A 23,094-nucleotide genomic window follows, 5' to 3' on the forward strand; every position below is an offset into this window, starting at 1 on the left:
ACTTTTTCATACATTTTCGAGAACACCGACAGTAGAGAAATCGGTCTCCAGTTAGTCAGATCAGTCTTTGAGCCACTTTTGTGAAGAGGAATCATTCGCGCCTCTTTAAGTTTTTGCGTGTATTCTCCCGATTTGAGTGATAAATTAATCGCGTAAACAAAGCATGGTAGGAGGTAAACCATAATAAGCTTGAAAGTTTAAAGATTTGCACCGTCACTACCTGAAGAGTTTGACTCAGTACAATTTACAATTTCTTTCAACTCCTGTATATTCGTTTCTTCAGCCTCCATTATTAGTCCCAGGCCTCTATCATCAATGAAAGCTTCCTCACTTGTTCCTTGACTCAGTGGCTGGTCTTGCTTTTGAACCACTTCACCAATCGTCGAGAAGTAGGCACCAAAGTGATTCACAATGCTCTGCTTGCCTTCATAGACTTTTCCATCCACAATTAGTGAAGTTGGTGTATTTTTCTTTTTGTCACTACCCAACACTTCTCTCAAAACCTTCCATGTTCCCCTTGAGTCCCCCTTTGTTTCCCCAAGTTTCAATTCATAATAACTCTTGACACAAGATCTTCGTAATGTATTCACTTGATTTCTTATTTTTTTGAACTCTTCAAACATATCAGCACTTTGGCAATCTAAAAATGACTGATACAGTAGATTCCTCTTCTTAATCATCTGAATAAGTTCTGATGTAACCCACGGCTTTCTCGGTGATTCCCTTGTATTTCTCAACACTTTTAGTGGACATGTTTTATCATTTATCGGCTGGAGAATATTCATAAAAATATCAAATGCATGGGATGCATCTTCTGTCTCATCAAAAACTGGTTTCCATGAAACCTTACTAAGTTCCTCAGCAAGGTTTTCCATATTCTGCTTCCTTAATTGCCGCATTTGCTTTTTTTCTGCCTTTTTCTCCTTGGCAATTACTAGTGGCACAGAAGCTACAACTGGGAGATGATCCGAACATGGGAATACCAGAACATCAGCAGCACTAGATTTCAGGTACTTCGAACTAATAAAAATGTTATCTATTATAGTTGCTGAATGACTAGTTATACGTGTCGGGACCCCAACAAGGGGAAATAAATCATTTGAAACCATCAAATTTAAAAAATCAAGATTAATAGCATGTAAATCATACAAATCAAAATTAAAATCTCCCATACAAATAAAATCTAACTGGCTAGATACCGCAGCTCTCATTAATATCTCAAATCCTTCCGTGAAATCCTCCAAACGAGCACTTGGTGGTTTATAAACCTCACTTACAATAATTTTTTTTGAATTAATAGCCAGTTCAAGAGTAAACGATTCAACCTTACCCTCTATCCAAACATCAACATCCCCCCTTTGACGGCAAAGTATCCCATTTTTTACAAGGAATGCTAGACCTCCCCTTGCCATCAGCTCACGGTTTTTCACAAATAATTGGTAACCTGGAAATTGAAATGAAGGCAGAAAATGCTCAGAAGTCAAAAAAGTCTCGCAAAAACCAATAACATCAAAATAGCTATTAGACAGATCTAGCAAATGCAAGATATCATTATAACTTGTGGTTAGATGACAATTCCAATGGCATACACTAAGAAAATTCTCACTTTTTTCCCATGACGACGACGTAACTGGAATATATTTACTCAATCTTTGGCAATCAAAATCAATTGCAAAATAATCATTTGCTATTCCATCGCGAAGTATATCATTCAGTCGAAAAGGGTCAGATTCAAATTGTCGCAACCGATTCATGCCATTAAACTGATCAGACATATAATACGTAAATAATCAGTTTGCGAATCATTATAAACGCATAGTTAAACTATATGAATATTTTTTTTTTTTGCAATACGGGGACAGGTGGAATAATAAGGAGAAAAAAAAAAAAGAGTTCTCCATAGGGGGGGGGGGGAGAGTGGCCAACAAGACGAATCATAAGCAAAACAACGGTAAAAGAAGATAAGCAAGATAACTCACAAAAAAGAAAAGATCAAACAAACGAAGACAAAACAATAAACAAATAAATACTACAAACGAGAAATAAAATAAGATACTAATCTAGAAGGTGTCTTCAACCTTCCTAAGCCTCCTAGAAGAAGCTTCACGTGGTAGGCGAGCAAAAATACGGCCTTGGTCCGACCAAACGTTCTTTGCTCCGAACTTATCTCTAGCACTGTCCAGGATAATCTTGCGCTGCTTCGTGAGATATTCATTCACAAAAACACCAGATTTCGCTAGCTTAGACTTCGCTTTAAAGACAGTATGCGCAACATCTTTATTAGAAAATTTGACAATCACAGGGGCAACTCGACTTTCATCACTAATCTGAGCTGTAGGGTTGGGTAAGCGAAAACGTTGCATAGAAAGAATTTGATCACTCATAAGAGCACTCAAGCCTATTTTGTCCTTTATTATATTGTGCATTGTTACTTTAAGGTCAACACCAGGGGCCTGTTTGACCCCTACGAATACAAGGGAATCAAGCTGAGCTTCTTGTTGATACTCGTCAAGTCTATCTTCCATTTTTGCAATACGATTTTCCAGCGACTCTATTTGAGCTCTTAACCCCTTAAGTACTTTGCCAATTTTATCAAATTTTCCATTATATTCGACTGATAATCCATCATAAACTTGGGATATTATCTGTTCAGCAGTACCTGGGTTGATACTATTTTTTTGTGCTACCTTTTCTGTGACCAATTTCCCGATGTCCTTGAGCATATTTTGCTTTGTTTGTGCTAACTCTTGTTCCGTAGAAACTAACTTTTCAACAAGAACAGCTACCGATGATTTTTCAGAATTTGAGCCAGTTTGAGCGGAGGGAGCTTTTTTTAAATACTGTAAGTAGATATCCGGGAAAATCTCCAGCTCCTGAAATGCCTTATTCACGCTCCGTTCAGTTTTATGTGATGCTTCTTTAGACTTTTCCGCATAGAGAACTAAATTTACTTCTAAGACTGTCTGAAGATTATGGGATCCATAACAGAAAACTAGAAACTTTGATGCTTTTTCTGATTGGGTGTTAACGTCTACAATTCTTACTGGCCAAAGCGGGTAATTTCTAAATTTTGCCAACGCCAAGTCCCCTTTCTTGAACTTGCTCATTTCAAACTTCAGAACTGGCTAACTTAACTTATAAATAAAAAATAAGAAGCCAAATATCAAATTTCAGACCTGCTAGAAATTTCTGCCGTACTCTTATATCCAAAGCTGCTATCCAGTAAACCACAAAATAGCCAATAAATAATAATGTGTTATTTCAACTTAATTAATAACAATGTGTCATAACACTTTAATAATAAACAGCAATCCAGTTCAAGTTGAAGAGAAGTTAAGTATGTAAAAACCTGCACAAAAGAACAAAGCATAGCAATGGCTTAAAAGAAAATTATCACATGGTGACATTGAAACTAAATGAGCTTTTTGTTTGAACAAGTTTTATAAAGCAGCAGCATGAGAGCTTCTGCTCTGTATTTGAAGTTACTTTTTTCAAACCCTACTGCTGAAACCTTCATCTCCCAAGCATCTCAAACAGAACCTTTCGAAAAAATTTCCCATCCCACCCCCTCCCTCTTTCCCAAATATTAAGACACAATAACTATCTTCAAATTTAACCTGACAGTTCTCATAAGTAACCAGAAAGCCAAGCAAGCAGAACAGAGATGGTCACCTGCAACAAGCGCCAGTGTACCTGCTGGGACTAAAATCCCTTAAACTACGGGGATCAGGTGAGCTTTCCCATTACCTGCTTTAATAGTATATACATCTTGATAGCTACCAGCCCTTTTGAGATTCTTTCAACTGACGAATAAACAGTTTTGAGAGAATTTAACTCTTTGTGCAAGATTTGGACAAATATTCACTATCAATTGAAGAAAAGTAGAGTAAGTGAGAACTTTTTCGGAAGGTCAGACGGATAACAACAACTTGAAAGTAAATTTTCACATAGCAACATTGAAACTCAACGAGCTCCTAGTTTGAACAAGTTTTAAAACTTGTTTTCTTCTTTGAAGTTTTGAACAAGTTTTCTCTGCAGAAGAGAAGAGATACATACATCTTGTAGACATTTCAGAAAAGATACATCACCTGATAAAAAAGAATGAATATAAAAAATGAAAACAACTCTTTTTTTTAGTTGCTCTTTTTTAGAGTTTTGGTGGTACTTATCGGTTATATAATAAACACTATAAAATTTCAGCACAAAAAAATGGTCAAGTAACTTCTTTACACCCTTGATCATTTAGATGACAAAGAACAGATGGGATAATAACTGGTTAGTGAGTTACATTCCGCCATCATTAACAATCATACTGAGTAGAGTACATGTCAATATTTTCAATATATCAATATGTCAACATTTCAATATTTTCGGAGAATAATGATTGACAGCAAGGCAGTCACATGCATTACGAAGCTGTGATATTAATTTTACCCTAGTCTAATTCCCGAAACAAACAGAGAATTGCTGCTACATTGTAGTGTGGCTGTTTTAGTCTTCTTATCTTCCACCTTCCAGCTTCCCCATAATTCGCTTTATTTAAAAGTATGTTCACATTGATAGCTACCAGCCCTTTTAAGATTCTTTCAACTGATGAATAAATAGTTTTGAGAGAGTTCGGCTAATTGTGAGATATTTGGACGGATATTAAATTCCTTTTGAAGAGAAGTGGAGTAAGTAAAAACTTGTACACAACGACGAAAGATAATTACGACGTGAAAGTAAATTTTCATATAGCTACATTGAAACTCAACGAGCTTTTAGTTTGAACAAGTTTTCAAGTTTTCAGCGCGAGAAGAGATACATCTTTTCTTGCAGAAGAGATACATACATCTCGTGAGAGGAGATATTTCAGAAGAGATACATCACCTAGTAAAAAAAAAAAAAGAATATCAAAAACATAAACAGTTATTTTTTGTTTTTGAAGTTGCTGTTTTTCAGAGTTTTGGTTCCTGTTGGGCCAGGTTACTTACAGTTTATTACCATGAACTGTTTGATCAATCATCAAACACAGTTATCAGGTAGCAGAGTAAGAAAGAAAGACCAACCGTTTGTAAAATAAAATAAGACTGCAAATAATGTAAAACTTTACAAGAAAACAATCTGAAAATAGTAAGTGAATTTTTTACTTCTGGCTATAATATACAAATTTTTATTAATCATGTTTTGGGGTCGCCTCTGTTTTAATCAACTATCCCCTGGATTTGATTATAATCTATAGCTTAATTATGTCCATTAAAAGTGGTAGAGGGGAGGGGCTGCAATTTTTACGGTAAGAAGATTATATTTAGGAAATTTTTTAATGGCAAATCCAATTCTACCACATTTTTTTTTAATTCTATTGTTTTTATTTCAGGATTAGCCTTCGTACAGAGTTAGGAGGTACACTAGGTGTTTAAAAAATTTCATATGCTTAAATGTGAGCAGAATATCAATTCCATAAAACTTCATTCAATTACTTAACAACTTTCCTAGACCATAAAAAGATCCTAGACTGCAGTTGAACAACTGAATCAAGCATGAATAACCGCCAAAAATAGGAAAATAGAAATAGGAAAAACAGGGAGAGGGTGCCTGAGTAGCAATGGTGAGGGAAGGAGGAGGAGGGGAATATATATGAAGATAAAAGGTCAAAAACAAGAAAAACAATAGGGAATTCTTTTCGCAAGACAATACAAGAAAAAAATCTGGAAATAATAGCCAAATTTTTACTTTCGGCTATAATATATAACACAAAGAAAGAAAACGACCAAAAATGGGGTTTTTAAAGGCCAAACGAAAAATACTGAAGAAACACCGAATGCGAATATTTCGAGAGAACAACCACCGCTCTTATTCAGCGCAAACAAAACAATATAATCAAGGAAAATGCCGAAGAAAAAACAAAAAACAAACGTGGTAAGTAAAAAAAAAAAATGAAAAAACCGCCAAAAAATTAAAGATGAATAAAATTCAATAAAAGACCGAAAATTATAACAATTAAATACCTAATAACAATAAAGTGAGTCATTCACCGATATCCGCGATTTGCACAAAATCCAAACAATTCTGAACTGCCATCGGCGGATACTAACGAACAACTGAGAAAGAAAAAAAATTCATTCACTCAAACAAACGAACCAGCAATTAAATAAGTTGGAGAACTAGGTCACCTGATTTCTGATTTTAACCATTGCATTTCTTGCATTTTTAACTGTTTTCATAAAATTTAACCATTTTGACCATTGCATAACAGAAATGCAACGGTTAAAATCAGAAATCAGGTGACTTAGTTATCCAATTTATTTAATTGCTGTTTTGTTCGTTTGAGTGAATAAACTATTTTCTTTTATTTCTCAGTTGTTAGTTAGTATCCACCGATGGCAGTATGTTCTGCCATCTGGCCTATGTTCTGTGTACTAACGTAGCCATGTTTTATAATTAATGCAAACCAAATAATCAAACCAAACAACTGTTTGGTGTACAAACCAAAGTATCTGCCTAATTTCAAAAAAATTCAGGCTAGCCCTGAATAAACTTAAGATGTTTCATTGAAATCTAGGTGATGATATAAAAAAGTACACTTCATTTGAATATCTTTAAGTCTACTGTGAAACGCTGTGCTGTCAGTGGTATTACTCAAGAATTAACTAACACCAGACCCAGATTTAACTACCAACCAGACAACCATTTAACTACCAACTTTAACACCAACCAGATTTAACTAAACTCCAGAGCTAGCTACAGCCAGTTCTGATATTCAACTTATTTGACGTAAGGCAACACAATAAGTGAGATTCATTATTATATCTCAACTAGCCAGAGCTAGCCAATCAGATTATAGAGGGCTCCAACATTAGTTAAATCATATCAACCAAGTCACGTTGTAATGGTAAAGTAGGTAATGCTAAACTCTAGACGGTACGCGATGAATTTTACCTGGTTTTGGAGGCAAAGAAGGCGCACTTGTATCTTCCACCGGAGTCAAAACCTCTATTTGACTAACATTTGCCGCATTTCGTGCCTCCGATATTGGCAAATTTCCAGGTGTTGGTGTGGCTGTTGAAGGTAATGCCTTAGTTGCTCCTAAATTAGATGATGGAGAACTCTTTGCTTCAGACACCTCAGTTGGAACAGAGACAAAATTGGAGGGGAATACACCAATCTAGAAAAGATAGGAACATGAAGCACAAAAAATATCAGACCTGAATTTTTTTTTGCTCCTGGTCTCCCTCCCCCTCTATCTTTTTCTCTCCCTACAGCATTTTATGTCTCTATTTTTTCTCCCTCTCCGTCTCTCTTATCCACATCTTAGCTGAACACAATAAAAATGAACAATACACAAAAAATACTGTCTAATGTATTTGTTTATTCACAAGAAACAAGGGGGACCTGCCCCTATCCTACACTATTGGTTGAACCATTTCTCTGTAAAGTGCAGGGACAGTCTTTTGATAACGTTTCAACTACACAATAAAATGTATAATGAATATAAAGTTGTACAAGGTGTACAAGGTCGTACACCTTGGAAATAAAGTATTATCATTACTATTATTGGCCGATGATATTGCCTTGGTCACCAGATCCAATTCGGAGCAAAAAACTCTATTAGATTTAACAGCTGAATATTTAGAGGAAAAGAAACTGGAAATTAACACAAAAAAGACAGAGGTGATGATTTTTTGCCGTAGACAATCAACAGGAAATAAAGATGAAGAAAGTTTTAATTTGAATGGTGAAGTTGTGAAGGTTGTGTCTCAGGCAATATATTTAGGATTCCATCTAACATCGAACGGAAGATGGAGCAATCATATTTCGAAGATGGCAAATCGAGGAAAAGCAGCAATGGCAACGCTGTTCAGGAACAGTAATTTGACGGGAATAGGTGACTTAAAGATGCACAAAAACGTGTTCAACTCAAAAATAAGGCCAATCCTCCACTATGGAGGGGACGTATTCATTAAAAACTCTACAGCTACAATATTATAAACGAATGCTAGGTCTGCACGCCACAACTCACACACTTTTCATCAAGGGAGATTTGGGACTTTTCTCCATGAGAAAACATGGACAGATCCAATTAATTAAGTTTTGGCTGAAAATACTGCAATGTCCCTCCTCAAGACTCATCAGAGCAGCGTATGATGAATTACTTACCCTGGGACAAAAATCGTCATGGCCCTTCCATGGCAAAAAACTACTGGACAGCACAGGTCTATCGTATGCATGGAATGGAGGAGAGGGCCCAATCTCAGATCAAATAGCCTTTCTGTCAGAGATCCAAACAAGGCTGGAAGACCAAAAAAATTCAGAAATGGTGGAATGACCTTAGCAAGTCGGAAAGCTTAAGTTCTTACTATAAGGTGAAAGAAAATTATGGTGAAGAGTTATATTTTAAATTAGGGATTCCAAAACAATCCCTGAGGTCTTTGATGCAGGTGCGAGCAAACTGTCTCCCTCTTCACAGTATTTGGAAAAATAGGTGTCACCCAGAAATGCGGTACACTTGCCCAATTTGCGGTGATCTTGATGGGCTAGACCATTTTCTTTTCAGGTGTCAGAGGCTAAATGAGCTAAGAGGGAGCTTTCTTGGGGTGGGTGGTCGTGAGCCCCTTCTTGGAACTTTGAAGTCGACGTCGAAAATAAATATAGTAGCAGTGGCAAATTTTGTCCGGAAGGGTCTTGTTACTCGAAAGTCGATTGTTACATAATTTAGTTTGTTTGTTGTTATATATGTATGTATACAGCCTGAAAAATGGCTTTAAATACAGTCATTCATTCATTCATATAAATATTAAAATAAATCACCCATAATTACAAATTGCAATGGCGATATTACAATATAAAATCAAATATCACCAAGCCTCATTTTACTTTGGAGCAGGAGGTTTTCAACGCATACTCTTCATGAGCAATATACGCCCCCTTTCCAGTAGTATCGATTGTAAAAGGGAGGGGCATATACCCACCTAAATTTTGAGGAAAACCTTCATTAAAAAATCCTTTTTTATATTTTTATTGAAAGTTTGAAAAAACGACAAATTTTCGTCATCCTAGATTTTAAAACACATTTTGCTCCCCCCCCCCTAATTTTATGAATTGACAACAATGCATTTCTTTAAAGTATAGCCGAATAAAATCTAAATACTTTCAATTATAAGATATTTTCTATGCAATCAGAATGATCTTTTCTTCTTTTTCCTAAATTTGTATGACATTCGACACAGATTGATATCGCTTTTTTCGTTAGCATCTGTACTTAAGTTGTTGTTTTTTTCATCTCTGTGTCGAAGCATCAATCTATGTCGAATGACAACAAATTTGAGTCATCACAGATTTTAAAAGCACATTTTTCCCCTCCCCCAGGTATTTTTCGTGAATTCACAACAATGCCCTTCTTTAGTGCATAGACCTATAAATATAAATACTTTCAGTTATAAGATATTTGCTATGCAATCAGAATCATCTTTTCTTCTTTTTCTTAAATTTGTATGACATTCGACACAGATTGATATCACTTTTTTCGTTAGCATCTGTACTTTTTTCTTACTTTTTGTAAGTGTTTTTTTTCTAACTCAGTCTATGAATGACACTAGTATGCAATTATGTCATGGGAAAAAATTAACAGAAAAGGGCTGATATACAAACAGGCAGGAGGCTTTCAAGTAGAGGACTTTCAGCGCATACTCTTCTTGAGCCATCTATGTCCCTTCTCCAGAAGGGTCAATTATAGAGGGGGGGGAGGGAGAGAGACAAGTGCTGTCCTACATCTTGAAAAATACTTTTTTAGGGAGATAGTTTCATTAAAATGCATTTTTATATTTTTATTTTAAAATTGAAAAAATGAAAAATTAGCGCCCCCTAGATTTTAAAGGCACATTTTGCCCCTCCTCCCTGATAACTTTCGTGAAGTCACAACAATGCCCTTCTTTAGAGCATAGATCAATTAATGTAAACACTTTCAATTATAAGTTATTTGCTATGCAGTCAGAATCATCTTTTCTTTTTTTTTAAATTTATATGTCATTCAACAGAGATTTATATCACTTTTTACTTCTTCTTTTTTGTCAGTCTACGAATAACACTAGAATGCAATTATGGCGCGAAAAAAAAAAGAACAGAAAAAGGTTGGAATAAAGACAAAAACACTAGAGAGCATTACCAATACTTCATATAAAAGTCTAAACCGGAAATTTTTGTTCTTCTTTTCTGCACAATGTTGAAAGACAAAAATAATCCATGTCTAATAAAAGTGTGTAGGACATTAAAGATTGAAGCCAGAATGTCATCCTGTGTGATTAACATTAGACAACGACCTTCAGTAAATCTTTACAGGTATCCTAAATTTAAATTTAAATTGTGTAGGTAGACAGGAAATCACAAACGGAAAGCAGATCGTCCGCGGTTGGGGTAGAGGATGTCAAAAAAGAAAGTTTTAAGGGAAAAGGGAGATTCCTGGGAGGGTGTAAAGAAGGAGACTTTGAATAGATTGGGATGGAGGAGGAGTGTGCGAAGCGATGGTGGCCTCAGGCGGCTTGGGGCTGAAGTGAGTTGTTAGTGGTAGTATTACTTTAAATTGTGATCAATTCCATATCAACCATAAAACCTCGTTTAAAAACTAGACTTATTTATTGATGCTTTTTTTCACTTATTTTTCTGTTGCTTCTTAGACAAGGGCTAATTATATTTTTAACAATTAAATTTTTAGCACAGCCTCACAAGCTTCGCTTATGTTGGGCTATTAATTAAGAAATGCTTATTTCTAATAAAATTGTTCTACTACTGCTACTACTACTATACTCATGACTGGGTTTTTTCTTTTATTTTTAGGTTTTCACATTTTGTTTAAGTCAGTAATTTCTTTTTCATTTTTTATTTCTTTTCTTCTACACCAATTGTAATGTATTTGCTTCTTAAAATTGGTAATACAAATTTCACAAAGACCATGCCCACATACAATACAAGCCCACATGTCCAGTGCTGGCAAAGACACAAACACAACAGGCATCAAAGGCATAAGCTGGCAAAGGCATCAACAACTCGCTCTTTACGCTAAAGTTTTTAGTACTTCAAATAAAGCAAACAAAGCTAAACAAACATGGATGGGGGGGGGGGGGGGTATGACATCTCCAAAGGAATAGTTATTCGGTCTTTCAACTATGCTGAACAAAATGGCTACCTCAAGATTTGATCGGACGATTTTGAGAAAAAAGGGGCGTGGGAGGGGGCCTAATCGCCCTCCAGTTTTTTGATCACTTAAAAAAGGCACTAGAACTTTTAATTTACGTTCGAAGGAGCCCTCTCGCGATCTTCTTGGACCACTGGGTCGATACGATCACCCCTGGGAAAACAAACAAAAACACAAACAAATAAACACGCATCCGTGGTCTTTCTTCCGGCAAAAAATAGACAATTCTACATTTTTTCAGATAGTAGCTTGAAACCTGAAGAGTAGGGTTTTCTAATATGTGAATCTGAAGGTGTGATTTTCATTAAGATTCTGTGACTTTTAGGGGCTGTACCCCCTTTTTTTCAAAAATCAAGCAGATTTTCTCAGGCTCGTAAACTTTGATGGGTACAACTAAACTTAATGAAACTTATATGTTTAACATCAGCATAAAAATCCGATTCTTTTGATATATCTATTGGTATCAAAATTCCGTTTTTTAGAGTTTCGGTTACTATTAAGCCGGGTCAATCGGTACTTAAAGTTCGTTACCACGAACTGTTTGATACATTTGCATTCCTCAGTTCAACCCACTTCACGGCCCACATACATAGCACCTTTGGTAATATCCTCAACTCTTGATTTTTGTGTCTTTGGTTATACTAAGCTAAAAGTACAACAGCATTTAGATTGCCCGGAAGCAAAACAAACGTAGCCCCAGCCCCCAAACGAAATTTTAAGTTCCATTTTTAAGTTTCCTAAAATAAATTTTAAGTCCTACATTTCAAAAAATTTCAACTCCACCCCCCTGTGCTATTGCCAAGATATTGTAGATACAGCTTTTCGACAAATTACATGCAAAATACAAATTCACCTCCTTTTGATACAAATCCAACCCCCCTCAATATCACCAGAAAATTTCAACATTATTCCCTCAAGATGTCTTCTAGACATTGCACATCCATTGTTTTGAAAACCTGGTAACATCTAGTGTCATTTAACTTACCTAGCTACTTAAACCTGCACAAATTACAAGTCTCATCAGTTTATAGTACAGAAGAGTTGTGATAGATCAGAAACAATGACTGTTTGGCCCCTTCTCCCTCCCTCATAACAAAATTTGAAGTCCGATTGCCCCGCCCTCCTTTATCCAGGAGCACCTGAAATTGCCATCTTCATTACAACGCCGTTCCCGAGATATTGCAGATATGCTATTTCGATGACCTGAATACACAGTGTGTCTATAGAATTATCTATACCTCATCCACCAAGTAAAAATTTGAGGTATATTTGAACCCGGAACCTCCCTCCCTCCCTGGAAGTTTTAACCAGATCCCCAATGGTTTCCCGAGATGTTGCAGTAATTTGAAAACTCTGGCACACATAGTGTCTTTTGACTTACTCAGACACCAGAGCCGTTTCGAGATTTTTGAGGTCTGCAACCTCTTGGAGTTTTGGCCTAGTGAGCGATCCCAAATAGCTCCTACCTGATTGGACAACCGAGACCAAACATTTTACCTTTTTTGCTAAAACCTATTTTTAATTTAGAGAGGTTCAAATGCATAATTTAGAATAATTTAATACTGAATAACTTATTTTATTTAGAGCCATTGCACTGTTCAATATTATGGGGGGTTAAACAGGGTAAAAGATAGCAGATAATAGGAGGGGAAGGAGGCTGGTTGCCCTTCAGCCACACTTGGTCCTTAAAAGGGGCACTATAGTTTACAATTTCAAATTGAATGAGCTAATCTCTCCAAGTTTCAACGACCACCTTTTCCATGTTTGGGTACCATCATATATATACAAAAAAAAACACAAACAAATGTTACATACCTTGCCTTGATGTGAGCCTCGCCACCATCCCTCCTCTACTTCCTCAATGAAATCAACTGAGTCACCGACAGCTAAAGCTAACTCATCTTCATGTTGTGGTGCGTAACTGAAAAGGGCTACACATTTCCGGCGCATGTTGCCTTCTGAAAATAAAGATTTGAATGAGATCAAAGTTATCAACTAAAGTGCAAAATGTGACAAAACATCCAATAGGACAAAAGTCCTTGTCTAAAGGGCTACATATATAATTGTAAAGGGCTAAACATCTCTGTCTCAGGTATCCTTCCAAAAACTCGTTACTGAAATTCAAGCTAACAATAAAGGAGCCAAATCCAGTGACAAAGCACCCATTGTGAAAAAGGACCTTATCCAAAGGGCTAAGCATAAATAGAAAAGGGCTACACATTTCCGGCGCATGTTGCCTTCTGAAAATAAAGATTTGAATGAGATTAAAGTTATCAACTAAAGTGCAAAAATGTGACAAAATATCCAACGGGACAAAAATTCTTGTCTAAAGGGCTACATATTTAATTGTAAAGGACTAAAAGTCTCAGGTATCCTTCCGAAAATTCATAACTCAGATTCAAGCTAATTCATAACTCAGATTCGAGCAAAATAAAGTGACAAAGCACCCATTGTGAAAAAGGACCTTATCCAAAGGGCTAAGCATAAATAGAAAAGGGCTACACATTTCCGGCGCATGTTGCCTTCTGAAAATAAAGATTTGAATGAGATTAAAGTTATCAACTAAAGTGCAAAAATGTGACAAAATATCCAACGGGACAAAAATTCTTGTCTAAAGGGCTACATATTTAATTGTAAAGGACTAAAAATTTCGGTCTCAGGTATCCTTCCGAAAATTCATAACTCAGATTCAAGCTAATTCATAACTCAGATTCGAGCAAAATACAGTGACAAAGCACCCATTGTGAAAAAGGACCTTAAGCATAAAATTGAAAAGGGCTATATATTTCAATCATATGTAACCTTCTTAGAAAACAAATTTGACTGAGATTGATGAAGTAGAGAGCAAAGGCACCAAAATGAAGATACAAAAATCCTTATCTACGTTAAGACAGAAGTTCTTATCTAAAGGGCTTTTAGCATGTAACTAACAGGGCTAAACATTTCCCCCACAGATTAGCTTCTGAAAATAAACTTTGACCTAGATTGAAAATAAGAGGAAAGGTTTAAAAAGAAGTACCAAAGATCCTTATCTCAAAGATCATTATTAAAACACAATAAATAAGGACAATAAACGCTCATTTCTATGATGGAAACCGAAATTAAAAACAAGAGTAGAAATAGAAGGGCCAAAAATAACAGATAATAGAAATAATGACCGGTAGACATTGAATGTAAGTTTGCAGAGTTTATATGTTAATTCTACTCGGTAAGTTCCAGATACTAGCAAACAAATGAGTTTATCAGTGCCCTTTGGGAGGGCGATAGCGAGCCTTGTATTGATTAGGTAAAGATCGAAAACTCACAAGGTCGATACAAAAACTCATTATCCTCTTAGCTTTATATTTTAGTAAAAAAGGGTTGTTTCACTATTTCAAAGTAACAACTTTAAAATATTTTTATAATTTTTATTGATAGTGACAACAATTTTTAAATTATCATTTACAACACTGTTCAAAAGTTCATATGCGGATAGTTTAAGCATTTAAAATTGTTTAGGGTTCACTACATTAGCTATATTAACTAAATAAAAAAAACTAACCTTTTAAAAGTTGAAAACTAACCTTTAACAAAGCGGAAATATTTACTTTAAAAGGTTGTTCTTTGCGTGTGTTGTTTTTTTGTTGTTTTTTGCGTTTTTTTTGTTGTTTTTTTTTTGCATTGAGAACGGTTTGTTGGAGATCCTTGCCAAAATATTCTGTCTTTACGATTCTTTCGGTCCAATGGCTGATAATCACCAACGTTTTCATGATTATGTTTTAATTTGTTCTTGTTTTTTTTTTATATATTTTTGCAATTTTTACAAACATAAATATCTGTTATAGCGCCCTCTTTTTGCCATTCCCGATAACGGATTTGTTCTAGTAAAACACAACTCAAAAGTCAGTCAAAAATAATCTGGTGATTAATAAGAGACCTGACGTAATCACCTCTTAGAAATTTCCTTCAAACCTTTCCTTTTTAATTAGAAAAAAAATTATAGGCCTAGGACAACATTAAACAAATGCTTCCATGTAGAAAACAGCATGCAAATATTTGGAAAGCTCGGGCCTTTAATTTGAGTGACATTACACATTTTCTTAGTCTGAAATACATTGGGCTTAGAAATAGCAGCGCTAATGTTCATGTCACTTAGGCCCAATTCACAGGCTTAGGTAGATACTAATTTCTAGGCATAATCATTATCAACAATCATATTTGCTTCCTCTTTTATGAGTAGTTACGACCGGTCCGAAGTAATGAGGGTAGAAATGGATATCTCGCCAAGATCATGTGGAAACCGGGCTTTACAACAGAACCTGGCGATATACTACAAATAACAAATAAACGAACAAATAATAATAGTTAAAAAATAAATAAAAAAGCTGTAAATAAATAAAGTTTCTGCAGTATTTTCGAAGTTTATTAAGATTTTATTAATTTGTATTTTTTTTTCTCTTGTTGTCTTGTTTTGCCGTCAGTGTCTTTAGATGATTTTACTAATTTTTTTTCTCTTTTTTTTCCGTTGATAAAGGCTCCCGGATACGGAGTTGAAATATTTGGAATTTTTTTAAGTAATATGTTGTTTGATTTTTTATTCCTTGTCACTGACATGTTAAATTAAGCCCATTTCTTTTAAAAAACTGTATGTAGTAATCACTAGAACTAGTAATTTGGCTCAAAATGGATGGCTTTTATAGACCTATGAGTTCAGTAAATTAATACCATCGTATCGATAGCAGTGTGTAAATATTTGCATAGGATGGGACTTCAATTGGTGTGACAAAGCTGGGAGTTATAAAAATTAATATGTCTGCTAAAAAGTACAAAAAAATGAAGTATAAAAATAATGAAAAATAAAAAACACAATGAAGAGCAAAGAACACTTTGTGAACATACAATAAAAACTAGTTGATAGCCGAACAGGTTAGTGGGTAAAAGGGGCAAACGACAAGATATGGCGCTCCTCAAGGCTCTACATGAAGTCCTCTTTTATTATTGATAGATTGTGGGGATATAACGATCTTGCGATTTTATTTGCGCATGATCATCTGGGTATCATAAATCATAACATAATAATATGTGTATTGCCTGCTAACAGTACTAACTAACAGTACAAAGTTTGCGAGGGTGTGCTACTAACAAAAAAATAATAACAAATACATCGTATAAAGAGTGGGGGAGGGGGAGGGGAGCCATGTTTCAAGAAATTTAACATGAGTAAAACAAACAAAATAAACTAGATAATGCCATGACCCATAAGCAACAATAACCCTAAAGAAAAATAACCAATTAATAAAAAAAAACGAATTAATTACAATATTAACAATAAATTCCAAAAAAAATATGTTATAAAGTTTTTTGCCCTTCAATTTCAATCAGTTACGAAGGTTGCATCTTATGTAAGAAATGAAGAAACACAAGCAATAACACACCGTAAAACGTCCTTGTCCAACCCATAGACCTGCTAGTATAAAGTATTTATTATGTTGTTAACATTAAGTACATAATTATATATTTATATGTCAATCTTATGTGGGCCTATTACATTATTTTTTATCGTACATTTAATTATATTATTCATATTATATTACAGTCAAACCTCATGACGAACTCGGGGTTTGAGAGACTCACTGGATTAGGCCTGTATATTTTTAACAAAATATGTTATCATACAACTCTGAAAATTCTAAAAGAGCATTATTACTTAAATGAAAAAAAGAAATGACATACGTTATCAACCAACCTGATAAGGAGTAAATTATCAAGGTAACAAACTAGATTACAATGCAAAAACATTTTGAACCAGAAAGAGCATTTTTTTTTCTAAAGTACCATTAAGGACATTGACATATATTAAAAAACAAATAAAGTACACAAATTGTTTATCAGCTATCAACTAAGTAAATGGCTATAGTCATTTACATAGTCGTCACTTGATTAGATCTTTTCGGAGAGAATGTTAAGGCTGAGGGAATGTCTAATACTTCCTCTTTGTTTAAAAAGAAAGTTCAAGACGCCATAAAAATGATATACCATTAATCGGAATGACAATTCGGAAAATTCACAGATCACTGTTTCGATTTGCTGAATTGTAAGCTTTTACCACGATACATTTTCATATAAGTCTCAAATCCTACAAATGTGGGTTTTCAAAAGAAAAGTCACAAATTCTATCTACTAGCCTGAAAATAAGCAAACTATTCAGTCAACAAATTACATTAATAGTATTGAAAAGAGTTATCTAATGTTTTTTTAGAATGAGAATTTCTAAATTCGTTTTTAATAAATAATGTAAAAATAATGTTAATAATGTTCGTTTTAATAATAATCAAGTAGTTACGGACATCAAGCCATGGCTAATTGTAGAAAAAGCCAAGATAGATAGTCCGAGTGAGTGAGAGGCAAATCTGGCATAAGTCCTTTTTAGGAGTGTATAAAAATGATGTTATTTTACATGTTGATAGATAAGTCTATCAGCCATCCGTCCATTCATCATTCCTAGGGCAGAACTAAGGTAGATAGTCATAGAACTAAGGGAGTGAAAGATTGGATTGATTTTGGGTTGACGCTTGAGGGACTAAGTCCATTGGATTTGTAAGCAAAATCTTGCATAGACAGGACTCACAGGCGAACAAGTGAGCCTAAGCCTATCGCAAAAACGTAACAAAAACTTATATAAACAAATTTTGATGAGTTGACCCAAGATCAGACAGTTTGAGACAAAGCGATTTATCACAAACAAAAAAAGAACAATGGAATATAAAAAAACAAAAAGGCTGCGAACGCTTAGTTGTTGGCTACCACTGAAGGAAACATCTTAATAAAATAAAAGTAGTACCATTAGATCCCTTATTTTATGGTCTATGAAACAAAAAAGAAAAAAATGAAAAAAGAGTCAAAAAGCATAGAAAAACGAGGGTAGTTTCAGCCAGTGAAACAACAATAAGAGAAAATAAGTAAATATTTCGACAATCCCTTATTTTATGGTCTATGAAACAAAAAAGAAAAAAAATGAAAAAAGAGTCAAAAAGCATAAAAAATGAGGGTAGTTTCAGCCAGTGAAAAAACAATAAGAGAAAATAAGTAAATATTTCGACAATCCCTTATTTTATGGTCTATGAAACAAAAAAGAAAAAAATGAAAAAAGAGTCAAAAAGCATAAAAAATGAGGGTAGTTTCAGCCAGTGAAACAACAATAAGAGAAAATAAGTAAATATTTCGACAATCCCTTATTTTATGGTCTATGAAACAAAAAAGAAAAAAATGAAAAAAGAGTCAAAAAGCATAAAAAATGAGGGTAGATTCAGCCAGTGAAACAACAATAAGAGAAAATAAGTAAATATTTCGACAATCCCTTATTTTATGGTCTATGAAACAAAAAAGAAAAAAATGAAAAAAGAGTCAAAAAGCATAAAAAATGAGGGTAGTTTCAGCCAGTGAAACAACAATAAGAGAAAATAAGTAAATATTTCGACAATCCCTTATTTTATGGTCTATGAAACAAAAAAGAAAAAAAAATGAAAAAATGAAAAAAGAGTCAAAAAGCATAAAAAAATAAGGGTAGTTTCAGCCAGTGAAACAACAATAAGAGAAAATAAGTAAATATTTCGACAAGGACCTCCGCCAAGTCATCCTCAGTTCCAATAATAATAATAATAAAAATCTAACCTTTTGAAGTAGACTAAAAAGACAAAGGACATTTAATATTTGTCCATTTTTTTGATCTAATTTTTTTTATCAAATTTTTTTGATCTAATTTTTGGAGAGACAAAGAGACACAGTGTCTCTCGTGTACTCTACTTCAAAAGGCTAGATTGTTGCTGGTGTTTTTATTTCACTGAGGGCGACTTTGTGGAGGTCCTTGTCAAAATATTTGCTTATTTTCTCTTAATTTTGTTCCACTGACTGACACTACCCACGTTTTTCTCTGATTTTTGATTTTTTTTTTCATTTATTACATTTTCTCTTCTTTGTTTCATAGGTCATGTATAGCTAGGGTGGTTTTATAAAGATTTTATTTTATGTGCTTTCCAGATATCACGGTCGCTTTTCTGACAATGTAACCCTCTCCCCCTGATGATCCCAGATAGAGCCCTGATAATAATTTCTCTGTTAATTGAATCCCATAATTCGCCAGAGGTTCTTCGCTCATAGGGTTCCCCACGGTCTCGACTGGATTAAATTCAGTTTCACCTGAGTAAGTTAAAATGGAATGTGGACAAATATTATTGTGGATAAAATTCTACTTGAAATGATCTTAAAAAATGACTAACAGTTGAATAAAATATGGTAAGCCAATGTGAATATTAAAAGTTTTTTAGTTTTTTGTATACAAAATAACCCAAAAAAAAAATTAAAAGAAAAAAACGCTCAATCATAAGTGCTGAACATGTAAATTAAAATTTTGACGCTTTAACGACTAAATAAATTAAAAGATTGGTTGCATGTAGTGAATCAACCATAATTTTTATGAATCACCTGTTATCTTTTAAGTTGACTCTTATCAATTAATATTTCGTTTGCTCGATGAGGAGCTGTTTACACCGTCTGGAATCCTCACTTTATTCTTTTATTAGTTATTAAAAAAGAAAAAAAATTGTGGTTAAACCTACAGGCCGTCATATTTACGAATTATTTATAAAAATATAATATAATATTGAAGAATAAATTATAAACAGATTTCATTGTGAATATAACGCAAAAGTCCTTTAGTAATTAACAAAGGTCCTTATTTTATTAACAGAGGTTCTTAAAGCGTTTGCCATCCCAATCTACGCAACCTTGAAGCGTTTCTCTTGCGTTAAGTTGCGTAGCTTAGTTGCGTACGTCTTTTGGTAATTAATTCCTTGAAATGTGCATATAAACACGCGTATACAGCCACATGCACACACAGACAGACACTTTCACAGTGAAAGAAAAATATTCTCGGCAACGTTTGAACATACCTCTGACCTTAAGTGATGATACTGATGAAAAATAACATTAAATCTATCTTTACAAATTGTTTACTCTGGAGTTTACATTTGAAATGCCGTTAATGTATCTTTAAATATGCAAGCAATTTTTTGTACAGTAAAACATTCATTATACTTACATGTTTGTATGTATTTGTCTGTTTTAACAGATTTTTAGCATAAGGTAGATCAGCCATAAAATCAAAAACGCACCAAAAGCGACGATTTTCTAGCAAAGACATTGAATCAGAGTTGCCACCCCTAGTGTTTTATTACTATTTCTAGCGATTTTTATATTGCCTAAAGATAAAAATAAATAAATCAACAAAAAATCACTAAAATCTAGTGATTTTTTCTCGCCGGTTGACAACCATGTATTGAAGCTGGACATGTTTGCAAAAAATAAGCATTGAAAATGCGCTGATTTTAAGAATCACTCCGCCACTACTCCAAAAAGCACTCAAATCGTGCAAATGGCCCAATTTGGCAACACTGGAGTGTAAATATGTGGTCAGCAAATATTGCTTGTTCTAAGATTTTTAACTTTAACATAGGAAATAATTTCAAATTCGTTATAAGCAAGCACGAACACAAGAACGTATTTTCAACCCCCCACCCCGTGGATCCACCCTATGGAGAACATAAAAAATATAATAAAAATTCATAGGCACTTACGGTTGTGCTTGTGACTAACAAGCATACTAGGCAAAAAAAGAATTAAGAAATTTGTCTAAATTTACTAATTTATGTGAGAAAAGACACAACTTATTTACATAACAAAGACAATCGCTATTACATCCGGGAAAGAAACACTTCATGGCAAAAACCCAGCGAAGCTTGAAAACTTTTTCCTTTTCTCATACGGATTCACGAGGAGCTAAACACTGCTGGCAAAAGGTGTATTTACTGCCCTTTGCACAAGTTGAGACTCCCGTTTCCAACCCCCCTTTTCAATTAAACAATAAATCTTAAAATACTAAAACAAAAATTCTTTAGACATATTAAAATGGAGCTTCAGGACAGCTCTAAAAAATAAAAAACCTTTGAAGTCAAGTCTGTCTTCAGCCAACAACAAAGATGTGCAGAGAGAAAAAATAAAATAATGTTTTCAATAAACTAAAGTGGCAAATATAAGGGTTTTTTGTGACAATACGTTTCTTGTGTCAGTCGCAAAAAAACAATTGAAAACTAAGCTGGCTCATAAGACAGGCTAGAGAATATTATACTGGTTAGTCGCGAATAACGAGAGAAAACGCAAGTTATTTGAAAACTGACCATGTGTCCATTTTTATAATCACCGTTTATGAATAGCCAAGTATTAGTCTCATTCATTATCTTGCAATGTTTTCAAAAATACTATCAACTTTCTGAAGTAACTGACAATAAGTTGAAGAAAGAAAAAGTCAAAATTTGAAGTATTATTGGTAGGCAGCTTACGTGTTACCCCGAACACACACGATATGTGAAGTTAGGGTAATCCTAAATATGATGCAAATATATTACTTTAGTGACAAAATTATGGAACCAAAACAAAGAATTATGGAAAGCAGGTCGTCCAGAACACATTACATTAAATACCTAACCAACTCTGAAATATACCTGCATTGTAGTTTATCTCACTCAATCTAAGCAGATTATCTGAGAGTGCACACAGAAAAACCAGTATTAAACAGACCAAACTTCTTAAATGTGGTCGGGACAACACGTAAGTACCGAATTATATTCATGAGTGCAGTAACTTGAATTTAGGGCCAGAAGCCACTATCAAGAATCACTTTCTAATAGTGTTCTGAATTTGCTTTCCAAGTCTAACAAACTCTTGTCTTTTCGCTAAAAACAGTCTGGCAGCTTTCCTAGTCACGAATAATGGAAAGTATGGGAAGATAAGCCGGATTCGCTTTCCAACTCACGAACCAAAGGCCTATACTTCTATTTAAGCCTTCTCTCTTTCTTTTAGATTTTCAACTTTAATTAATGTTCAATGAGTTACTCTACAGTTCCTCTGTCTTTGTTGCGCTGATCACGTGAGCGACAAGGGATTTTTCAGGGGACTTGCATTTGCGGGCGTTTCTAGTGGGTGTTAAGCTTTATAGGGGTGATCTTTACTCCCCTAAGACGCTTTTCTGAAGATACAAACATGCACGTTAGTCAGTTTCCACCACGCTCTACACAGTTTTTGCATGTTTGGCAGTTTCCACAACGCTTGGCACAGTTAGCGCCACGTTTGTCCGTTTCCATCACGCTCTGCACAGTTTTTGCCCCGTTTGGCAGTTTCCACCACGCTTGACAGTTTGCACCACGTTTGGCAGTTTCCACCACGCTCTGCACAGTTTTTGGCACGTTTTGCAGTTTCTACCACGCTTGGCACAGTTTGCACCACTTTTGGCAGTTTCCACCATGCTCTGCAAAGTTTTTGCCACGTTTGGCAGTTCCCACATCGCTTGACACAGTTTACGCCGCGTTTGGCAGTTTCCACCACGCTCTGCACAGTTTTTGCCACGTTTGGCAGTTTCCACGCTTGGCACGGTTTGCGCCACTTTTGGCAGTTTCTACCACGCTCTGTACAGTTTTTGCCATATTTGGTAGTTCACACCACGCTTGGCACTGTTTACGCCACGTTTGGCATACTTCCACCACGCTTGGCATGTGCCACCGGTGTACGTAATTTCTGAACGTGGGCCTACCCTCGTTTTTTCTTTTCTTTTCATCATTGGTCAGTTTGGCTACAGATCTTTCTAATCATAGAACTTTTTCTCGATGGATTGTTATTTCCTAGAAATAGCATTAATTACCAGGGCAATCAGCATATCATCCAAGTGATTGGATAGTAAATCGCTCTGCGTCAAAATGCCTCTCAGCTGACGCAGTGCACAAGCTTCTATAAAAACTAGGTAATTTCGAAAAAAAATATACCCGCATCAAGTTAATTGCATCTTTTATAACGGAAATAATCAGACACAATGATTCATAGATATCCGACAACCTTGCCAC

The 23,094-nt window shown here is 34.8% G+C and overlaps 1 protein-coding gene across 1 annotated transcript in view; it reads right to left on the reverse strand.

Annotated features, from left to right (window-relative positions):
• The window catches only part of LOC136039561 (SH3 domain-containing kinase-binding protein 1-like), a 124,951-nt gene that overhangs the window by 60,143 nt on the left and 41,714 nt on the right, over window positions 1-23,094 (reverse strand). Inside the window, exons 4-5 of the mRNA XM_065723402.1 lie at window positions 12,983-13,125; window positions 6,919-7,144 (exon numbers count right to left, since the gene is read on the reverse strand). Of these exons, the coding sequence (XP_065579474.1) occupies window positions 6,919-7,144; window positions 12,983-13,125 (369 nt within the window). The remainder of the gene's footprint in view (window positions 1-6,918; window positions 7,145-12,982; window positions 13,126-23,094) is intronic.

The sequence above is a fragment of the Artemia franciscana genome, chromosome 19, assembly GCF_032884065.1.
Source record: "Artemia franciscana chromosome 19, ASM3288406v1, whole genome shotgun sequence".
NCBI lineage: Eukaryota > Metazoa > Arthropoda > Branchiopoda > Anostraca > Artemiidae > Artemia > Artemia franciscana.